Source organism: Drosophila gunungcola, chromosome 3R (assembly GCF_025200985.1).
Source record: "Drosophila gunungcola strain Sukarami chromosome 3R, Dgunungcola_SK_2, whole genome shotgun sequence".
Taxonomy (NCBI): domain Eukaryota; kingdom Metazoa; phylum Arthropoda; class Insecta; order Diptera; family Drosophilidae; genus Drosophila; species Drosophila gunungcola.
Genome location: NC_069139.1, coordinates 21,928,942 through 21,947,418, shown reverse-complemented (window position 1 = coordinate 21,947,418; position 18,477 = coordinate 21,928,942). Strand labels below are relative to the sequence as shown.

Genomic DNA, 18,477 nt, shown 5'->3' with positions numbered 1-18,477 from the left:
GATTGGGGATTGGGGATTGGGCATTGCGGAACGGGGATCCTCGATGGAGCATAACATTTACAGACCTCATTGAGTTGTCTTCGCCACTTACGGAAAAGGCTTCGCCACATCGCATCTGGAGTTGTCTGCCCAAAGTCGTAGACCTGTCTATTTGCATGCCAAAACTAGTTTGCAACTTAGGTTGGGCCAAGGTATCTCTTTGGGTGGGAGGCAGGCGTCTATATGGTCCAACCTAAACCCCGTAATTAATTTACATATAATTGTCGCAATCAGAAATCCCCATCAAATGACACAACGCTGTCCCCCGATGACGAGCTGTAAATTTGTGATTATTGCCGTGCTATACTATACATACTATATAGTAAGCGCCACCTGACACGCCCTCGTCATGAGGCAGAGTCAGATAATTGTGTGTTCAGTTGCTGTCCATTCGGCTGACAGGTGGAATGGTCTCCGAAACAGAAACCATTTGGCGTGTCATCAAAACAATGGCCGTGCCAATCACCACGCAATGGAGTGGCCGCCCCCCGACTTTTGTTTGCGGCTCTTTCTAATTTGGGAATGTCACCGATTTGACTGACGTCCAATATGATTTAACTAACTTTTATGACACCAATTATCATGTTGGACTTTTTGGGCCACTCGATTTGGACAGGTGATGTCAGCGCAAGTTAACTGGATATTGTGCGCATTTCCGCCGTGATTATCCCCCCTTCAACATTCAACATGCAGCTACCAATGTCGAGAATTTGAATTTACTTTCGGCCAAGAGATTTATGAATATTCAAGGAACAGAAAATGGGAAAAAATTTGCACATTTCGATACGCAAATAAACATTTGAATTTCCCTTTGTCCGGCCAAGTTTAATTTCGGGTCTTTCCCTGGGATTATGGGGTAGATTTTCGCACTCGCATTTGTTCGCTCCAGTTTGCACAAAAGATCTGTCCCAATCGTGATCGTGACGTGGGTCTGCCAAGCAGCTGGATATCTCCCGAGATCGGTGGTTGCATTCTGGATATTTTCTCGGCTTTGTCTTCGGTGCGCTATTCTGGGTGAAAATTTACCTAAGATTTCCGTTGATTGCATGTGAATATTTGATGATCGGTTTTGCTGTATGCAAAATATGTTTGCAAATTTTTTAAGTGTTATTTTTTTCTTTGCGTCCCCGCTGGGGTGGTAAAAATTTGCCCTGTTTTTTTTTTATTGTTCTTTGTTCGCACAGTCATAATAAGGCGGAACGTGTTGTAAGACTGTTTATTCGGGAAAAAATTGATGGTCTAGGGAGCTGGAATGAAAGTGACCTTAATTAGGCGATGTTGACCTCATTCTTTGGGAGATTCTTAAAAAAACTTCTGTAACATGGTAAGAGTGCTTTGTATAGGGTATGTCTGCAAATAAGAACGTATAATACCATGTTCAAATAAATACTATCTCAACGCGAGAGAAATGATTTTAAGTGAAATATATATATTTTTGGGAAAATAATAGTCAAGTCTTAAGGGAATCTTATAATAACGCATAAAACGAACATTAAAGTAAAAGAGTAAGCAAAAGAGTAAAACGGAATAATAATATTTTAACAGTTAAAAAATAAACATTCTTATTCACTAATTGCTTAGAATAAAAGTTGGGTAATCCATTATCAAGGTAAAACAACACTCTTCCAAAAACTCAAATTTATTTAAGAACTTCTCAGCAATTTCTTAAATTAATTTATACCTAAATCTTTCCCGCCAAAAAGTAGGAACTGCATTCTGTCAACCCATGGTAAGACTCTTATTCAAATCCCAAACTTCACGCCTAATCAGCGAACTGGACAATGGACAAATGCAAATGCTGCATTTTTCGAAAACGAAATCAGAGCATTAACACAGGAAAAGTAGAGAAATTCTTTAGAAAATCCTTCCTCCCTTCCCGCCCGGTTCTCCCCTTCCAGCGTTGATCTTTGACCTTTACGCTTGAGTTCCCTAAGTCGCCAGACATGCAAAATAATGCATATAAGATTGCATATATGGTTGGGACTCTTGGGCGACACTTTTAAGGGTGGCAACCGCCTGAAAGGCGCGTTCGCCAGGGAATGAAAAATGGCACAATACTGACCTTTAGTTTTCAGTACAGTCGTATTTAAAACTTCACTTTAATCTCAAATTTTATTTTGGAGACTCCACAGCTGTTTGGGACATAAATGTCATATTAATTACGATTTTCCATCAAACGATCGTAAAACTTGAGATATCAAAATTGGTAATTTGAAAAACCATTCGAAATGAATTGTTCGTATCGAAAATAGGCAATGTAGCCAACTCAGGTGCCACCTCCCCACTTGAGCACTATCAAATTTACGAGCCCAAGGCATGAACCCTTTTAGTTTTAGGGCAATTTCACTTGAACAATTCATTCGGGGAGGTGATAGAGCAGAGAACCTCCCATCGGGATGGGGTGGAATCGGAATTGTCAGCACCAGACTCAAGTGGCGATCGCTACTCCGCTGTGTTGACAGAATACTTTCCAAGATGTGGGTGCAGTCGGTCCGCGGAGCACGCGCCAACTTCAAACTGCAGGCCGGGCCATAACTTCTCCGGTTGTCAGGCGTTTAGCTACTTAAACACTTAAGACAGCGTGCGGGCTGCGGGCCGCCCTGCCTTTCGACTGGTTCTCTAGATGATTTGGCTGCCTTAATTGCATTTCTTCGATTCCACGCATGCCACTCACTCAACTACTTGGCGCTCCATTTCATTTTCGGCGACATGGGCATGAGCATGGGCATATGCCCCTCCATGTCCGCGGCGTGTATTAGTAAATTTATTTGGTTTTTGGCAGAGATTTCGTCTCTGGGAAATTTATTAGCACATTAAGATAAAATGAAGTCGTTTGTGCCTCCACGCTCCACTCGATCCGATCCACTCGCGGCTCCCTTGTCTGGCATTAAATTTTATTGCCTTTTTTGCCCATCGTCATCGTCATCGTCGTCGCATTATCCGCTGTCCAACTGCTCGCTCCAGCTTTTGGATCCAAGTCCGCCTCCTGCAAAGGCATTTCGGGAATCCAGTAGTTTTGGTATTTTGAATAATGTCAAGCATCTTTATGGTAGATTTATTCCGGCTAAGCATTCTCTGTTCTGCGGTGCGTTGGGGGCCGCAGGTGCGGTTCGGTTTTGGGGCATTAAGTATGATTAACAAATGATGAGCGTGTACGAAATGGGGAGGCGGGAAAAACATATAAAACAGATGGACTACTGCTCGATAACTAGGTCTTTGTGTGCCGATAACGAAGTGGGTGTCTCAAATTGGTTGATCCCAATTCATTCAAACTATTAATCAAATTATTAATGTGTTCGTACTTTTAATGCTCGCAAAATCGAAATTTCTTATTAGCTACTGTTTTTAAAAGTAAAACATTTTGCTCCATTTGAAATTTCCACAAATTTCTTACGGGTGATGTATATAAATAGTATTTTTTTAAATTTTCAAATCTTTTTAAGGAATCCAGCACCAGAAGTGATATTTTAATGCTGACATAAACTTACTTATGTTTTTATCTTATACTATCGATGCCAATAAAATCTAGTCATTTAAAATTGTTGTCTTCAGCGAATCTGAGTTTAAGAAGTGAATAGTTGCAAGAAGGAAGAATGGTTTTCTGTGTTAAGAAATTAAATGTTTCACTGCTTATTTAGCCATGTAACTTTGCCCAAATAAAGTACAGTTTAGATTATCCTACATTTTTAAAAATTCTGACAAGAGAGAACGCTAAAGTCGATTGATTGAAATTGAAATAATCTTGCGATGCGTAGACATAGCTTAAATCTGCATTTTGAATCCCAAATCTTTAGCTTTTATAGTTTCAGAGAACTCGACGTTCATACGGACGAACCTGTTCAAGAATATATATAGTTTTGGATTCGGAAACGCTTAAGTCTGCCTATTCAGACTTTCCAATCAATAAATTATGCCCTTGTACTGTACTAGTAAGGGGTGTAATAATAATCTTATACTACAAGTCAAACCTTTTGTGCCTTAGTAAATTTCAAGGTCCCAAACAAACTTAAACTGCATTTATCCTGAAATTTAGTTCCCACTAAACTGTACTCCACACAAAGCTGTTATCACTGCGGTGCCAATCTATTCCCAAACGGAGTATCAATTAAAGGGTTCCAGTCACAGCACGCAACTAACTGCGTCAATTAGGAGCTGCCAGAATAAACCACAAAGAACCGCAGCCAGTGATTACAAGCTTTGAGCCTTTGGTCCTGCTGCAGTGGCCAACCCGCGAGTCCTGGCATTCCCATGGAAGGATAATGCAGCCAGTTCCGCTTAGGAAGTCCGACTTCCTGGGGGGGGATGGGAACGAGAACGGAACTAAAAACTGCACTTCATCGAGGGGGAGGGCCTCGGACAAAGTCGCTGGGGGTGAACTGCTCTTGCTCCTGTTGTTGTCCTGGCCACTCCGCAGTGTCCTGCCACTGATTGAGTGCATGACTGACCAAGTTGACGGACTCTCGTTGACTGACTGACAATTAAATGACACACCACGCAGCGGAAAATGCGCTGCATGCAACATCAAAGCGGCTGCAGTTGTCAAATCGGAGGCGGCCGGCGTGTGAAACGCTGACTGGGAGATTTCCATGCCAAACAGGAAGTGGATGTTGCCACAGGAAATGTGATTTGTAGTTTTTCCTCTACCTTGCTCGTTTTTATTTTGATTAAAATTTGTTTGTCCTGCGACAGGTGAGGCTGTAAAAGCACTCGAGCAGCGCCAGTCGCAGCTGACTTTTCCACATCGATTTCCGAGCAGCTTTTTAAAGTCCTTGCCATGCCAGACGCCATTTTGATGGCAGCCAGCCAAGTCAACGATCCAACTCCAACTCCTTTTCCGCTGGCTGCCGCTTTTATTTGACAACTCGTTCCAAATAGCACAAAAGCCAAGCTGACATGGATACACATGAAAGTTGCGAGTCGCGAACGGATTTTTATTTCATTTTTTTCCTGCTTCTCTCATTTCCTCGGCGGCTTTCATTTCGTTTTTTGTGTTATTCATTTTTTTTTGGCGCATGTCCTTTGGCGGCTGCGACTCAAAGGCGGAAGCAGCGGTCTCATATGTCCCACTGTCCCGTTATTGTGTCTGCACTTTAAAAAATAATATATAAAAAGAAACAAACTTTGAATTAAAAACTAACGAACTAAATATAATGAATATATAGAAATAAAATAATTAATTATGAGTCCGTTTCAAGCGAATGAATTTGTAACTGCAAAACCGGTTAAAAAAAAAATTTTAAAAAACATAAAACAACATCTTTTTAAGCATTCTTTAATAATAAAACAGAATCCAAACGAAAACCCAATACAAAAGTAATAAAATATAAAAAAGTTATCTTTAACTATTTGTGGGTAGAGGCAGAAGAATCTTCATTGCTAAGAAGGTTTGAGGTATCAATAAAATTATTATTTACATAAACAATAGATAATATAATTAATATTAATATTTTATTTTAAAAATACATTTGTATAGCACATTTTTTATTGGATGATTTTTGTCAAGTTATTATTGCTACGTGTATTGTGGCCCGTTTTCTTTCGCTGGCTGTAATCAACGTTTTTGCAATGCTTCTGTCTGCTGTCTGTTTGTTTATCAAAAGAGTCAACTGTGGCAACCTGGTGGCAGCCTTCCTGCCCGCCCCGCCCCTTTTTTTCGCCCCCACCCAACCGCCTACCTTTGCTTGTGTTGAAATTTTCAATTTAATTTTCTCCGCTGCCATTTCACTCTGTTTGCTTTGACTTCGTTCCTTTCTGGCTTTCAACTTCCTTTCATTTCTCCTTTTTTGATGCATGACAAGACGCATTTGACAGACGACGGCTGCACCTACACAAACCAGTCCCAAACAGAACACCTCCTGCCAGGATATTCGCATGTAACGCAATGACACACAACACACGCGCTGCTCATTTGTCTCGTGTTGTGCGAGCAGCAGAAATTGAAGTGTCAAAAATTTTGACACCTCCGATTGTGCCCCATGACGGATCGAGGCCAAGAAGGATGGCATTAGTAGGCATATGGCAGGGATTAGCTCGTCCGGACTCACTTGGAGCCCTTTAATGGGATTCCATCGCAGATCAATTGATTTGCCACTGCAAGCCAAAAATAAAGGAATAACCCAAATCGCTTTAAAAAGAAGTCAGTAGTATGCAACAATTGATATTTTTATATACAGAGAATTTAAATGAACTATTCTTTAAGTTGAATTGATTAAACTGAAACATATATAAAGTTTTAGTTTATTTGGAAGCTAAGTAAATGATAAGAAGTTAAAGAAATAAAAATGTTTTTAAAATATATTTCATTATATCATTATTTCATTACCTACTCCCTATTAATACTTATTTGAGAAATATATGTTTTAAAAGGATATGTAAATGATAAATAGATAAAGAAGTAAGGTATATTTGAAATACATTTTGAAACTCTTGCATCTTGATTCTAGGATAATTCAGTCGAACTCTTTTCTTTGATTCGCTGCCATTTAAGGGAAAGTCGATCCCGAGCAACGATGTCCCTAAACCGGGCAAGGAAGGGTTTCCCTCGGGTTGGCGCGAAGAAAAATTATGATTTTATGCAGATTCTGGGTGAGCGAGTGTTATGTTGTGTAAGGGAGCGACAAAGATTCATTCCGTGTCATCAGTCAACTTGATGGTGTAATTATATGGCATTACAAAAACACAATGAGAGGAACAACCCGAGCCACGGCCGAACGAAGTTCAAGTGGCGAGTCCGTGGCCGTGGAAAGTGTTAATAATAATGATGATGACGATGCTGCTGCTGCCGATGTGGAAACTGGATGCTGGAAACAGGATATTTTCGGCGAATAATTGACTGCAGTTACGCGCCTGTTACGGCCCAAACTCTCTGGCAGTTTATTAATTTAAATGTCACCGTTCCCGCAGACGCTGCTTCACTGCCAAGTTACATCGAGAACATCCCGCACCGATGTCAAAAGGTGAAATTTCAAACCCAAACAGTTTCCCAGTGAGATGGTTCTTGTTTTTGGTTAATGAAAACTAACCACGATTTATCTTCATTAAATTGGAAAATTTAACGAGCTCGAAATCTTCCGGAAGTACGCTACCTGTAAATAGATTTAGAGAGTGAGTTACAGTCGGCTAAGTTCAAAGTTTAAGCCTGGCCAGCCCGAAGTGACATCTTCAGATGGGTCTTATGATCTAGATCCGCAGAACCATCAAAGCCGAAATTGAGCTGCAGGTGTCAACAAACCAACTAAGGTGGCCTGGTCAAGTGGAGGGGCCATTAAAAGAGCGTTGGGCCAGCAGTTAAAGAACCATTAAAAGACGGACAAAAACTCATGTGCCGAGGTGATTTTGTCCCAAAGCATAATACCGTTTAAATAAAATTATAAAAAGTTTTTAATGGTCCACACGAGTCACCTGACAAAGTTCAGTTGAAGAGTTTATTTCCTCGAAAAGAAAAGATTTCCGCACCGGATATCATAATTATTTTTCGGGAACTTTAAAAATATAAAAAATAACTTTTAATGATATATTCCTGGGTATGCTTACTCTTTTCTATTCAGGTTTAAATACACCTTTATAATTTGGCCAGCTGGCGATATATTTTGGGCGCCAGATTAGTTTTTTTCTGCAGAAAAGCTCACTATATACTACTCGACAAAACTTTTATTGAAAACCGTTTGCCTTCATTTAGATACATTTCATTCGTGCTCGCTACAAAATGGCCACCCATTCCAGGACTCAACACATGCGCCCTGAACATCAACTGTTGCCCTTTCGATTTGACCCCTTTGTCGAGGCCACCGAACAAAGAGTAGTAGCAGTATTGAAAGCAAAAAAGCGAACATGGGACATTGGCCATTTTGGATGGGATTCGGATACGGATTCGCACTCAGCTTGGCCGATGGGCCAATCCTGCCGTCAGCAGGATATGCGTCCTGCCATTCACTGGACACTCCCTTGGGTGCTGGTGGAACTGCCCAAACTGGTTGGAGCGGAGCAATCCGCATTTGAATACAAAAATCATTAAAATTCGTCGTGAAAACGTCTTAAGTTTCCTGCTGCTCGGCTTCTCGACTGTGAGAAGAAACGGGCAAAAGTACGGTGGTGACCTCTGAACTCTGCCTATCCCGTTGCGGACGGCGGCTGTCCCGAAGGGGTAATGCCGAAATTACGTGCGTGACTGACCAATGCGCTGACCACTGTCCAGTTTGTGAGTCCTCGACCGCACGCACTCGCATCCTTTAAGGAAATCGCAGCCCAGGCCAAACCCGTTGTCCTTCAACTGTCCTGGATATCCCGTCTCGAAAGCTGTCTCCTTAATCATTAATAAAGTCTAATTTATGAAAATAATCTGTTTGCTCTGCGCAGTCCTCGGTCCAGAGGCCCAGGTCCAGGTGTAATCCGAGTCCATTCTGGGCGCCCAGACAATCGGTTTTGCATGGCCATGGCGCAACTGACAAACACGAACAATGCGACCATCAATCAACAGATTTTCGAGTTCAACAAGAGGCTTGCGTTTCAATCTTTCGGATAAGTATATTCACAAATGTTTGCGTAATTAGCCTAATGGACAATTTGCGTAGCAGCGAAAGTTGAAATTTGGTTTTAGACTGCTGTTTGAAATGTGCCAAAAATAGTCTGACGGGCAGTAAGCTTTTGATTGCTAATGAGTACAATATTATTACCTTGCAGTAAATCAATATTGACAGATGTAATACAAAGCTTATTAGTTTAGTTATTGTTAGGAAAATATTCCATTACCTGCCGCAAATCATTCCAATCGTTCGGCACGTGCAGTATCCCAAAGATGAGAGTGCAAAAGTCAAACCAAATAAAGGGCAGTCCTTAGGCAGCATTCGACTGGCCCAGATCAAGATAGCCCTGCTGGCAGATATACAAATAAATAAATCACAACCGAGGTAAAGGGATCCTCGCCATAAAAAACAAGATCAACAAGATCAACCCTTCGACGCAAACATTATGATCTTCGGCATTAAGAAGGAAAAGGGCAAACAAAGCATCCGAAAAAAAAGGATAAAAGGCGAACAAAGGCCATTGGAAGCTGAGTGGCCTAATTTGTCGAGTTTCAGTTGCGAGTTGCGTTGCGAGTTGCTAGTTGCGAATGGCAAAACCCCGACACAAATGGGCCAAACAGCCGACGAACCGCACTCACTAAATGGTCCACAAAGGAGTTTCTGCGGAGGCTGCACGCGTAGGTTCCCGAGGTCGAGTCCTGAATGCGGCAAGGGTTTCGTCCCGATTCCTCGTGATCGGCTTAAGTGGCGCATTGAAGGGATTACGGAGTTCGCGATCTGCGTTCCTCTGTTTGTGTTTCAGTAGCTTCTTTGGCTCCAGGACCCTGGGCACTTGAATGTTCATTGAGTTTTACGCATCTGACGATTAGCATGGGCAATCCGCTTCTGGAGATGAGAGCGATCTCCAGATCGGCAACAATTGTTTGGACCCATTGTGCCTTAACACTTTTATACCGTGCGAGTGTGGGAAACGAGGGTTGGTCGAGGGTGTTGCCGTGGTGGGCGTGCACTGACAAGTGACGACGATTTTCCCACATTAAGTGAGCCCAGGAAGCGTCTCAGCGGGATTCCCCTTGTTGCACTATCTGAAACAGTGGATTTCAAAGTGCCATTGAAAAGGCGTTCAAGCGCGCAATTTCGCATGTTATTTTCGCTAAATTGCGCTAATCGCTTAAACTTTTCAGCGACCACTCGTCGAGGGTGTGGCAAATGGCCTTAAAACCGCATTGTTTACGGCTTAAGTCCCATCTAATATGTTGTCATGGCGAAAGAGGTTTATGGCGCATTTGAATTAGGCCTTTCTTTCTTTTTCGTCGCCGGCTTTGACACAAGTCACTGATGAGCTGGGAAACTTTCCACTTAATTTTGATTCTTTTCATATCTCACCCACACCCCCAAGCACTTCTTCAATGGCCACTTGAGGCTTTTTGTCACATCCTTCTATTCAAATCCGTACGAAATTACATATTCATGTGCGGAGAGGCTCTCTCAGATGGGTCTCAAGAGCTCGTTTCAATTATCCTTTCAGGGCTTTCAGCGGGATATGTGAAAAGCTGACGTCGTCAATTCATACCCTGCTCGGACTTGGCCATAATCAATGTCTAGTGAAAATGCAGTCCCACCAAATCTCCTTAGACAGTTGACGCTGCACATTCGAGGCCCTAGACCCTTGAATTTAGGGCCTGACATGAATTGCGGAAGGAAGCAGTTATTCAGCGAGAAATTCCATCGATTAAAGGGTCTTGGTCAGCGACACTTTGTGGTCAAACAAAGCCGGCTGCATAAAGCGACAAGAGTTATGGGCCACAAAACCCGAAAAAGCAGGAAGAATGGAATGGATTTCAATGAGAATAGGCAGCCGGCCAATATCCTTTGAGTGACTCCCTCCGGATAAGATCTAAGAAATAGTCAAGCTGTGTGCGAGCGCCTCATTAAACGGTATTTTTGTGGCCGTTCGTATCTCACAGTTGCATCTTGTTATCTTGTCAGGAGATTCGAGTGTGTGTGAGTGTGCGTGGGTAAACTCTCGGCTTGGCGACAATTTTGCGTCATTTGCGGTTGGCCAAGAGCGGAGGAGGGAGACCCAAACCCATCCATCCATCCAACCATCCAACCATCCAACCATCCAGCAGAGCCAACAAAAGGCGCCTTTGTTTGGATCCTAAGCAGCGTCAGCGTCAGCGGCAGCCGTCGTCAGTTGAAGTACTGTATCTCGGGGAACGTATATCTGCGTCTTGGGCCGCAGCCTGCATGTGTCGCTGCTCCTGTGAGTGGGCACCCTAATGCGCTTCTAATGGCTGCGCCAGACCGCATGAGTGTCCCTCCATTGTCGTTCGCAAAATGCCCCACTATGCCAATGGACAGCCTTTGTCTGGCGAAGCGTGGGACTCGATTGCGATTGCCACCGAGTGGCAGTGCGAATTACGCAAATACACACTGGTGATTGCAAAACAATTGCATTATCAGAAACTACTTGCAGTGCGTTAATCTCGATCGCGGTTCAACGTGAACCTAATTGAAATTGTTCACCCTAAAAATTGATGTCGCCAAAGATCAGGGAATGCGGCTGTTGTCGCAGGACAAAAGTTCAGTGGGCAGCTGAATTAATCTCACAGCTCTCGCCTCTGCGGACACCATCCATAAGCCGCATCCTCAGCGGACTGATAAGAATCTCGGTGCTGTATGTACACTTAGAGCTACTTATTTGTTGTTTATAAGCGTGTGGTGGAACTTTTTAATATTTTTTCTATGCTCGGTTTGTTTACATTTTCGGCTTGAAAATTGACGGGCCGACTCGAAACGAAAACAAAGACGGACACTCGACTGATAGATTAGCGATGCTGGTTTTTGGATTGGCAGCGCAAAGGGGCCAAGCGACGGGAGGGGGGCGGAGGGACGGCAATCTCGAAAGCGCTTTTTGATGAACGGACGTGCACAAGTCTCTGCTTAAAAGCAGGTCAATTGACCTCGCCTCAGTCGCTCTCTTAAATGGCGCTTATCAGGCACTCGTAGAAACAAAATGCTTCTTATCAACAACTGTCTGCAACGACACTGGGTCCCTGAGTGGAAACATCAAGAAGAAATCAGCTTCTGGAACGAAAAAGAAGCTGAAGATTCTTCCCCTCAGATTCATCGGAATTGATATTTCTTTACTCAAAACAGTTCTTTGTGCCAGCGAATGGTCTTTTTATAAATGGGAAAAACCATATTGCGCAGAGTTCCACCATTTTGTGCGTTTTCTTTCAAGTTTAATTGATTAGCACTCGGTAATGGATGTAAATATTTGTTTTTGCAAAATAAATCGTAAATATATATATTTAACATGTTCTAAATCGGATAATTTTAAAATCTGAATTTAAGAAAGTCGTTGACAGAACGCCAGCTCTAAAATGATAGCCATTTAAAAGCTTATGAAATTAAGTCTTCTTGTAAAAATTTAGTTATGTGCAAGCACCTTAATCATTATAAGTTTTAATTTAAAACAAATCATAAGTCGAATCTTAAGAAAACGAACTCAAAAATAACGAACTTAAAAAATTAGCGTCGGAAAGGTCGGCTTCACTGTGTTTGGATTTGATTGCCTTTTGTACAAGGGCATACAAATTAGATAACCACAGATTGATTTCCTATTTCTTCTACGTCGATTCTAAAATAAAACATAAATAATCAATTTTTGCAGTACTTTGTTGTTTAAGGAGATATCGACAAATCATATATATTTTACTTATTTGTGTTACAAAATTGGCATCTTTCCAGCTTAAGACCTTTGATTGGTCAACAATGCTTTTGATTTCAGTATATTACAATATATATCTTTGCTCATTGTGTTTGGGCTCTCTGATTTAAATTATTTTATCGCCTTAAAATATTTAATTCATTTTAAAAGAACAGTTCTGCTAGAAAAGGGCAGCATATTATTGTCAACCGAACCAGTTCAGTTTGAATCAGAGGTCCTGCCCCTTAAATGCCATCGATTAGTTGGTCAAAAACCAGAAACAGTTACCAGACAGACACCGTTGAATCGGATAGATCATTAATTATTGCCCTAATCCATCAGCATCCGTCAACAACTTGGGCCTCTCACCTCGCCCAGTCTCACCTTTGCCTCCAACTTTCTCACACTCGTCCGAAGCTGGATATTAATTAACCATGCCAAAATAGCGAAACTGACCATTAACACCGAAAAGGTTGAGAAGCCGGCCAGCGGACGAGGAATGTCGGGAACTATTATCTCTCTAATGGGCGAAAACACACGCGCTGTGTCCTGTAAGGGGATACTTTCCCGGCTCGTCAGATTCCGGCACGGACATCTCATAACTTCCACTGACCGCTGTCCAGTTCGAGCAAAGGCAACCCCTTCGCGCAGCTTGAGACTTCTTGGCCATCCTTTCTTCTCTTTGCTTAAGCCTTTGTTTTTCCCGGCATTGTCCTGGCACCGGGCACTTTGCATAATCAATAATCCTTGTCGCTGGCCCGCCATTGTCGCGCTGACCAACACGTCTGAAAAGATAAATTATGGTTTGTAGTCAAATTGAAGGCAAACAATCCCGGACAAGGACCGGACCGAGGCAATGCGAATGCAATGGGTTGGAAGCGACCTGGCTGGGGTGGTCATCCGATCGCCCCGAAGACAGCTGCCGTGTGCTGGAACCGGACAATGCGAGGCAAGCTACCAGCTAAGGCATTCCTGAACTATTAAAGTTTGTTTTTAATATTTTATGTTTTTAATATTTATGAATTAATTGGACTGGATTTTTGGAGAGCGATTTGTCGGGCTCTGTTAAATAGTTAAAAAGGCGAAAAATACAGAGATAGCCCATACAACTTAGTTAAACTACTTAGATACATTGTATTCTTAATAATGACTAATCTAAATAATTGTCGAAAGCCAGCCAACTTAATTTTCATATCAGTTCTTATTGCATTCCATTTTAATATAAAAGAATTATCATCAATTATTAAATCTGTTAAATAGCTAAAAAGGCGAAAAATACAGAGATAGCCCATACAACTTAGTTAAACTACTTAGATACATTGTATTCTTAATAATGACTAATCTAAATAATTGTCGAAAGCCAGCCAACTTAATTTTCATATCAGTTCTTATTGCATTCCATTTTAATATAAAAGAATTATCATCAATTATTAAATCTGTTAAATAGCTAAAAAGGCGAAAAATACAGAGATAGCCCATACAACTTAGTTAAACTACTTAGATACATTGTATTCTTAATAATGACTAATCTAAATAATTGTCGAAAGCCAGCCAACTTTATTTTCATATCAGTTCTTATTGCATTCCATTTTAATATAAAAGAATTATCATCAATTATTAAATCTGTAATTAAAACTGATTACCTAAAATTAAAAAACTATTTGTTTTGTGTATCTCAAAGTGAATTTAAAGAAAACAATGTTAACTAGTTTTTTAATTTTTTAAAATCTTTTAAAAATTTATGTATAACTTTTTCAAGGTTTTTAGCGGGTTCCAAGAAGTAGTTTAAGGAAAACTCGATTGAACTCAGATTTCCAAACCTGGGAATATGGTATAGGCCAGTTGAGAAAACTAAAAAAAAAAATGTTTTAGAAACTTAGGTTATGTTTTAAACTAGAAGCAAATTTCAGCAGCACCAAGCGTTACCCAATTTTGTGCTAGAAATAGCCTATATTAGCATAGCTTACAATGATGTTACTGTTGTCTCAACTTAAACGTAGTCAATCAAAATCCTTTTTAAATATTTACACACCTATTCTATCAAAATTGTATATATTATTAACCATTCAATTCAAACACCCAGAATCAGATTTTGACCAAATCCCTGGCAAAGTAAACATAATTACCCATTTATTTAAATTGTAGTCACCATAGCACAGACGAAAAGAAAGCGGATAGTTGACCTTTTGCGCTCGCTGCAATGGCCAAAAGTCCTAAGACAAACGGCCAGCTGTGCAAATGTCAAGACGTAAGTGTCAAAATGCTCATTAATAACGTCATCCTTAACGGCCGCAGGACGATGGCCATAAGATCGGAAGCGCAGGAAGGTGAGGTCCTTGCCGGGCAGGGCAAAGGCAAAGGCAAAGGCAAAGGCAAACACATGCACATGGGCAGCTCTGGCCAAAGATGGAATCGATGAGAATGCAAAAAAGCGAAGGTACGGCTAAGCCATCATCAAAGCGAATTCTGGACAATGGGCAAAGTTCGTCAAAGGATGTTTGCGCAAGTAAACATTGGAAACTATCGGGCAGCACAGGATGCGAAGGATACCAGAATACCACGGTGTCCTTCTCTCGGGACGTGTGTGCGTGAGTCCCGAGTGTATGGCAGTGTTAAATTGAAAAATTATGATAAATAGCATAATGAAAGGAGGGGGACCCACATCCCACAGCGAGAACGTCTTCGTCCCGGTGTGAGTGATATGCAAAAGGATATTAATATCCGTGCGGGGACGCGAAAGGGGTTGGGCCCAAGACGAGCGACCAGCCTCGAGTGAGTGTTGCTAAAGTGTGCACTGGCCTATAAAGGATACCCATTCGCCACGGGATATCATTTACGATGCCGTGTCGTTTGACCGCCCAACGGGACTCGGGACTCAGGACTTAGGACATGGACCTGGACCTCCTTCCCTGCTCTTAAGACAGCTTCCGGGTCCTTTGTTTATCTAGCCGGCAATAGTTCACATGAGCTTATCATCCGCAGAGCGAGTGTTTGCGAAAAGAGTTTGCCAATTCGCGGGGGGTAGACGAAGGGGTTAGCTCTATTGACAATTGTCGTAACTTTTCCTCTGGTCTGGTGGGATATTCTCGGCTTAGTCCTGTAATGCCCGTTGTCTTTATGGTCCTGGTCCGCCTTGGACGTGGGCTGGGGATTTGGTGCGGTTATCGCAGGACCCATAACTTCGTATACTTTATTTGTCAGTGGGGTAAAATCAGTCGATATAAATGTTTTTCACCACATTTAAGGTCTCTGACTTGTAGCCGCACTTCAGGCGCCACTCCTCCAGCTCTGTTTCCCGAATCACGCGCCTCGTGGTCACCGAATCGATGGTGCAGATGGTGTCCGCCTCCAGCTCCTCGCCCACTTGGTCCAGCTGGTCCAGTCGATCGTAGATGATGCCCAGCACTCCGTGTCGCCTGAGTCGATTACGAATCTCCAGGCTGGTGGTGGGACTGCCGTAGGCAAAGGCCTCCAGGTTCAGCAGATGAAGGAATGCCATCGTGGCGAACTTGTTCAGTAGCGAGTTGGCGTGCAGGGTCAGACCCAAGAACTCGAGGGAGTGACCCATGGCCACGGCGGTCTCCAGGACATTTACCCTCTGGTCAGCGTACTGCACCTGGGCACTCGGATCCTCGAGGAGCAGGGTCACAGGATAGAGGTTCTGCTTGTAGCGAACCATCGCACAGATGTCGGCATCAAAGCTGCAGAACACAATGCGCCGCTGTCCCGCATGCTTGAGCACCAACTCCAGGATAGTGTCCACATAGAAGTTTCTGTCAAAGGTGGGCTTGAAGCTGCCGCTCTCCCAACGCCGATCGCTGGTCATCTGGGGCCACTTGATCTCGATGAAGAAGCCCATTCCCAGGGGCAGCAGGTCCTCGGCCAGCAGCTCCAGGAGCAGGGGGAATGGCCGCTGCTCCGCCAGCATGCGATCGCAGGACATGTCGCAGCCCTTACTGCCCGCGAACCGCAGGACCCTCACCTCCTTTAGCTGCTCGTAGGTGAATGCCTCCAGTGGAATGGCCACTAGGTTGTTTCTCTTGCACCCTCCCATGGAGAGCAGCATCAACTTGTTCAGTTTCTCGTAGGCGAAGACCAGCAGGTCCTGGTTCTCCAGCAGATCCTCGTAGCAGGGCAGCCGCTGCAGCAGGAACCGCAGCACAAGGTCGTGGTACACCACCACCTGGGCATCCTGCGTCAGCTGGACATCCAACTCCACCATGTCCGCGTTGGCCAGGGCAGCCTGCTTGAAGCCATACACGGTGTTCTCCCTCACCAAGTCGCAGCCAATCCGGTAGGTGTTGCCCGATCCCTTGTGCCCGATGTTCATGCACTGGCGACTCTTGCGCCAGTAGCGCTCGTAGCTGCGACTCAGATCGCAGGGGAAACTCTCCAGCGGTCGGATGATGAGGTACCGCACGCACATCTCCATCAGGGGGCGGTGGGTGGAGGCGCAGGTGACCTTCACCCGGGCCGAGCCCTCGGTGCCCAGCAGTTGACTCGGCATCAGAAAGCCATAGCCGTAGTGATAGGGTGGCTCGTCGGAGGCCGCTTTATGAGCATAGGTGAAGAGATCCAGGCGGTAGAGCGTTTCCGCCGGATAGGCAATGGAACAGTGGAACAACTGCAGGTCCTCCGGTCCGCAGGGCACTCCAAACTCGCACTGAAAGGCCAGCGCCTTGGGGTTGCGCAGATTCACCACCTCGATGAGGGCCAGGCCGAGATCCAGGTTGTCGCCCTGGGGGGCCTCCAAGTGCCGCGACAGGCGCGTGTCCGATGAACCCACCTTAATGGGACGATTTGCCGCGGAGCAAGTATCTTCCGGAACCTCGAACATTGGCTGCACATGGACGTGGAGCAGGCGTTGCTTCTGCCGCTGCCACAGGAAGGGAGCATTGAAGAGCTTCAGGTGCACAATGGTCTCCGTGGTGGCCCATCCACGGTCCACCTGGTTGTCCTCGTCGTCGTCGTGCGGCTTTCCGAAGGTGTCGCACCGCTTCAGCATGTTCTGGCAGGTGCGAATGACCCTCGGCTTGAGCTGCGACTCCCAGAAGCGGACGTACACCTCGTTCGCCTTGGGATCGTACACCACCACGCAGTAGCGATAGTGGATGTCGATGTTGCGGGGTATCTCCAGGGTCGCCTCGAGCTGGTAGCACTTGCACATGCAGTCGGGACACACTTCCTTCGCCAGGATGAACACCTTCTTGGGATCCCAGCTGCCCAGTGAGTCGCAGTTGCCACTGATGGCCACGTACTCGTTGGCCCCCAGACTCCGATGGAACTTCACGCAGAAGGGCCACTCGGTGGTGGGCACTGCTTGTGGAGTGGTCGCTTCGCCCGCATCCTGATCCGTCCTCGGTTCATCGTCCTGGACCTTCGGCTCACACTCCTCCCGCTCGTTGGCGAAAAACCAGCGATGCATGACTAGATGCCCTTCTCAAATGCAACGGAAATTTCGTCTAAGCGCTCTAACTAACAATATATAAAAAAGCAATTTGGAAAAATGTATATCAGATTTCCATGTGTAAGTGACAGATCGAGTTCTTCATTTTTTATTTGAATCCAAAATAAACAATAAATGAAGCAAACTTCGGCTTGCCGAAGCCATTGCAAATATTAAATATTTTTTACTCATGTGTATACATTTATAAACAGTGAAGCTATGCGGATTTTCCACTGAATTATTCGATCGTTCCTAAGGCAGCTATGTGATATGGTCGTCCGATTTTAATAAAACAAAAATTATAATTTTAGAAAAATACAAAACCGTCACAACATCTGGGAGAATATTAAAAAAAAACAAAAACAGCAAACCTATAATTTGTGTTTATTTACTTTTTTCAATTTTAAGATTAAACAAAATTAAAACCGTTATTCCGAAATATTTAACTATTTAACTATATCTCATAAAAACTAAATATTAAATGTGTTGTTAATTTCTTTTTCCGATTGTTCCTAAGAGTAAGAGCAAAAATGTATATTTTCATTTCGAATATGTCAAACTGGATGAAATCATTATTTTTGAGTTCCATTTCATAATGTCTATTCTGGCAAGCTAATATAACTTTGAAATTCCCAGAGTACAGCGATCCCCATATGAAAATTCCTTGTTTTGTCTGTCACATGACAAAACATGTCATTAACTAACCACAGAAATCCAGGACTTCATATGGGGAATCAAGAATTTTAATGAAACTT

General features: G+C 43.4%; 3 protein-coding genes across 3 annotated transcripts; all 3 read right to left on the bottom strand.

The window, feature by feature from the left end:
* Nucleotides 1-2,886: 2,886 nt before the first annotated feature.
* LOC128252184 (uncharacterized) lies at nt 2,887-4,991 on the bottom strand. The gene is made up of 2 exons (XM_052979696.1): nt 4,232-4,991; nt 2,887-3,025 (listed from the first exon to the last, which is right to left on the bottom strand). Exons 1-2 carry the CDS (start codon nt 4,625-4,627, stop codon nt 2,927-2,929), a joined length of 495 nt encoding a protein of 164 aa, XP_052835656.1. The 5' UTR covers nt 4,628-4,991; the 3' UTR covers nt 2,887-2,926.
* Nucleotides 4,992-7,724: 2,733 nt separating this feature from the next.
* On the bottom strand, nt 7,725-8,050 carry LOC128252387 (uncharacterized). Its single transcript, XM_052980060.1, is given in 4 exon segments — nt 7,725-7,862; nt 7,864-7,928; nt 7,931-8,021; nt 8,024-8,050. Coding segments are annotated over 4 exon segments (321 nt in total).
* Nucleotides 8,051-15,427: 7,377 nt separating this feature from the next.
* On the bottom strand, nt 15,428-17,840 carry LOC128252148 (glycerophosphocholine phosphodiesterase GPCPD1). Its single transcript, XM_052979646.1, has one exon. It carries the CDS (start codon nt 17,699-17,701, stop codon nt 15,488-15,490), a length of 2,214 nt encoding a protein of 737 aa, XP_052835606.1. The 5' UTR covers nt 17,702-17,840; the 3' UTR covers nt 15,428-15,487.
* Between the last annotated feature and the right edge of the window lie 637 nt (nt 17,841-18,477).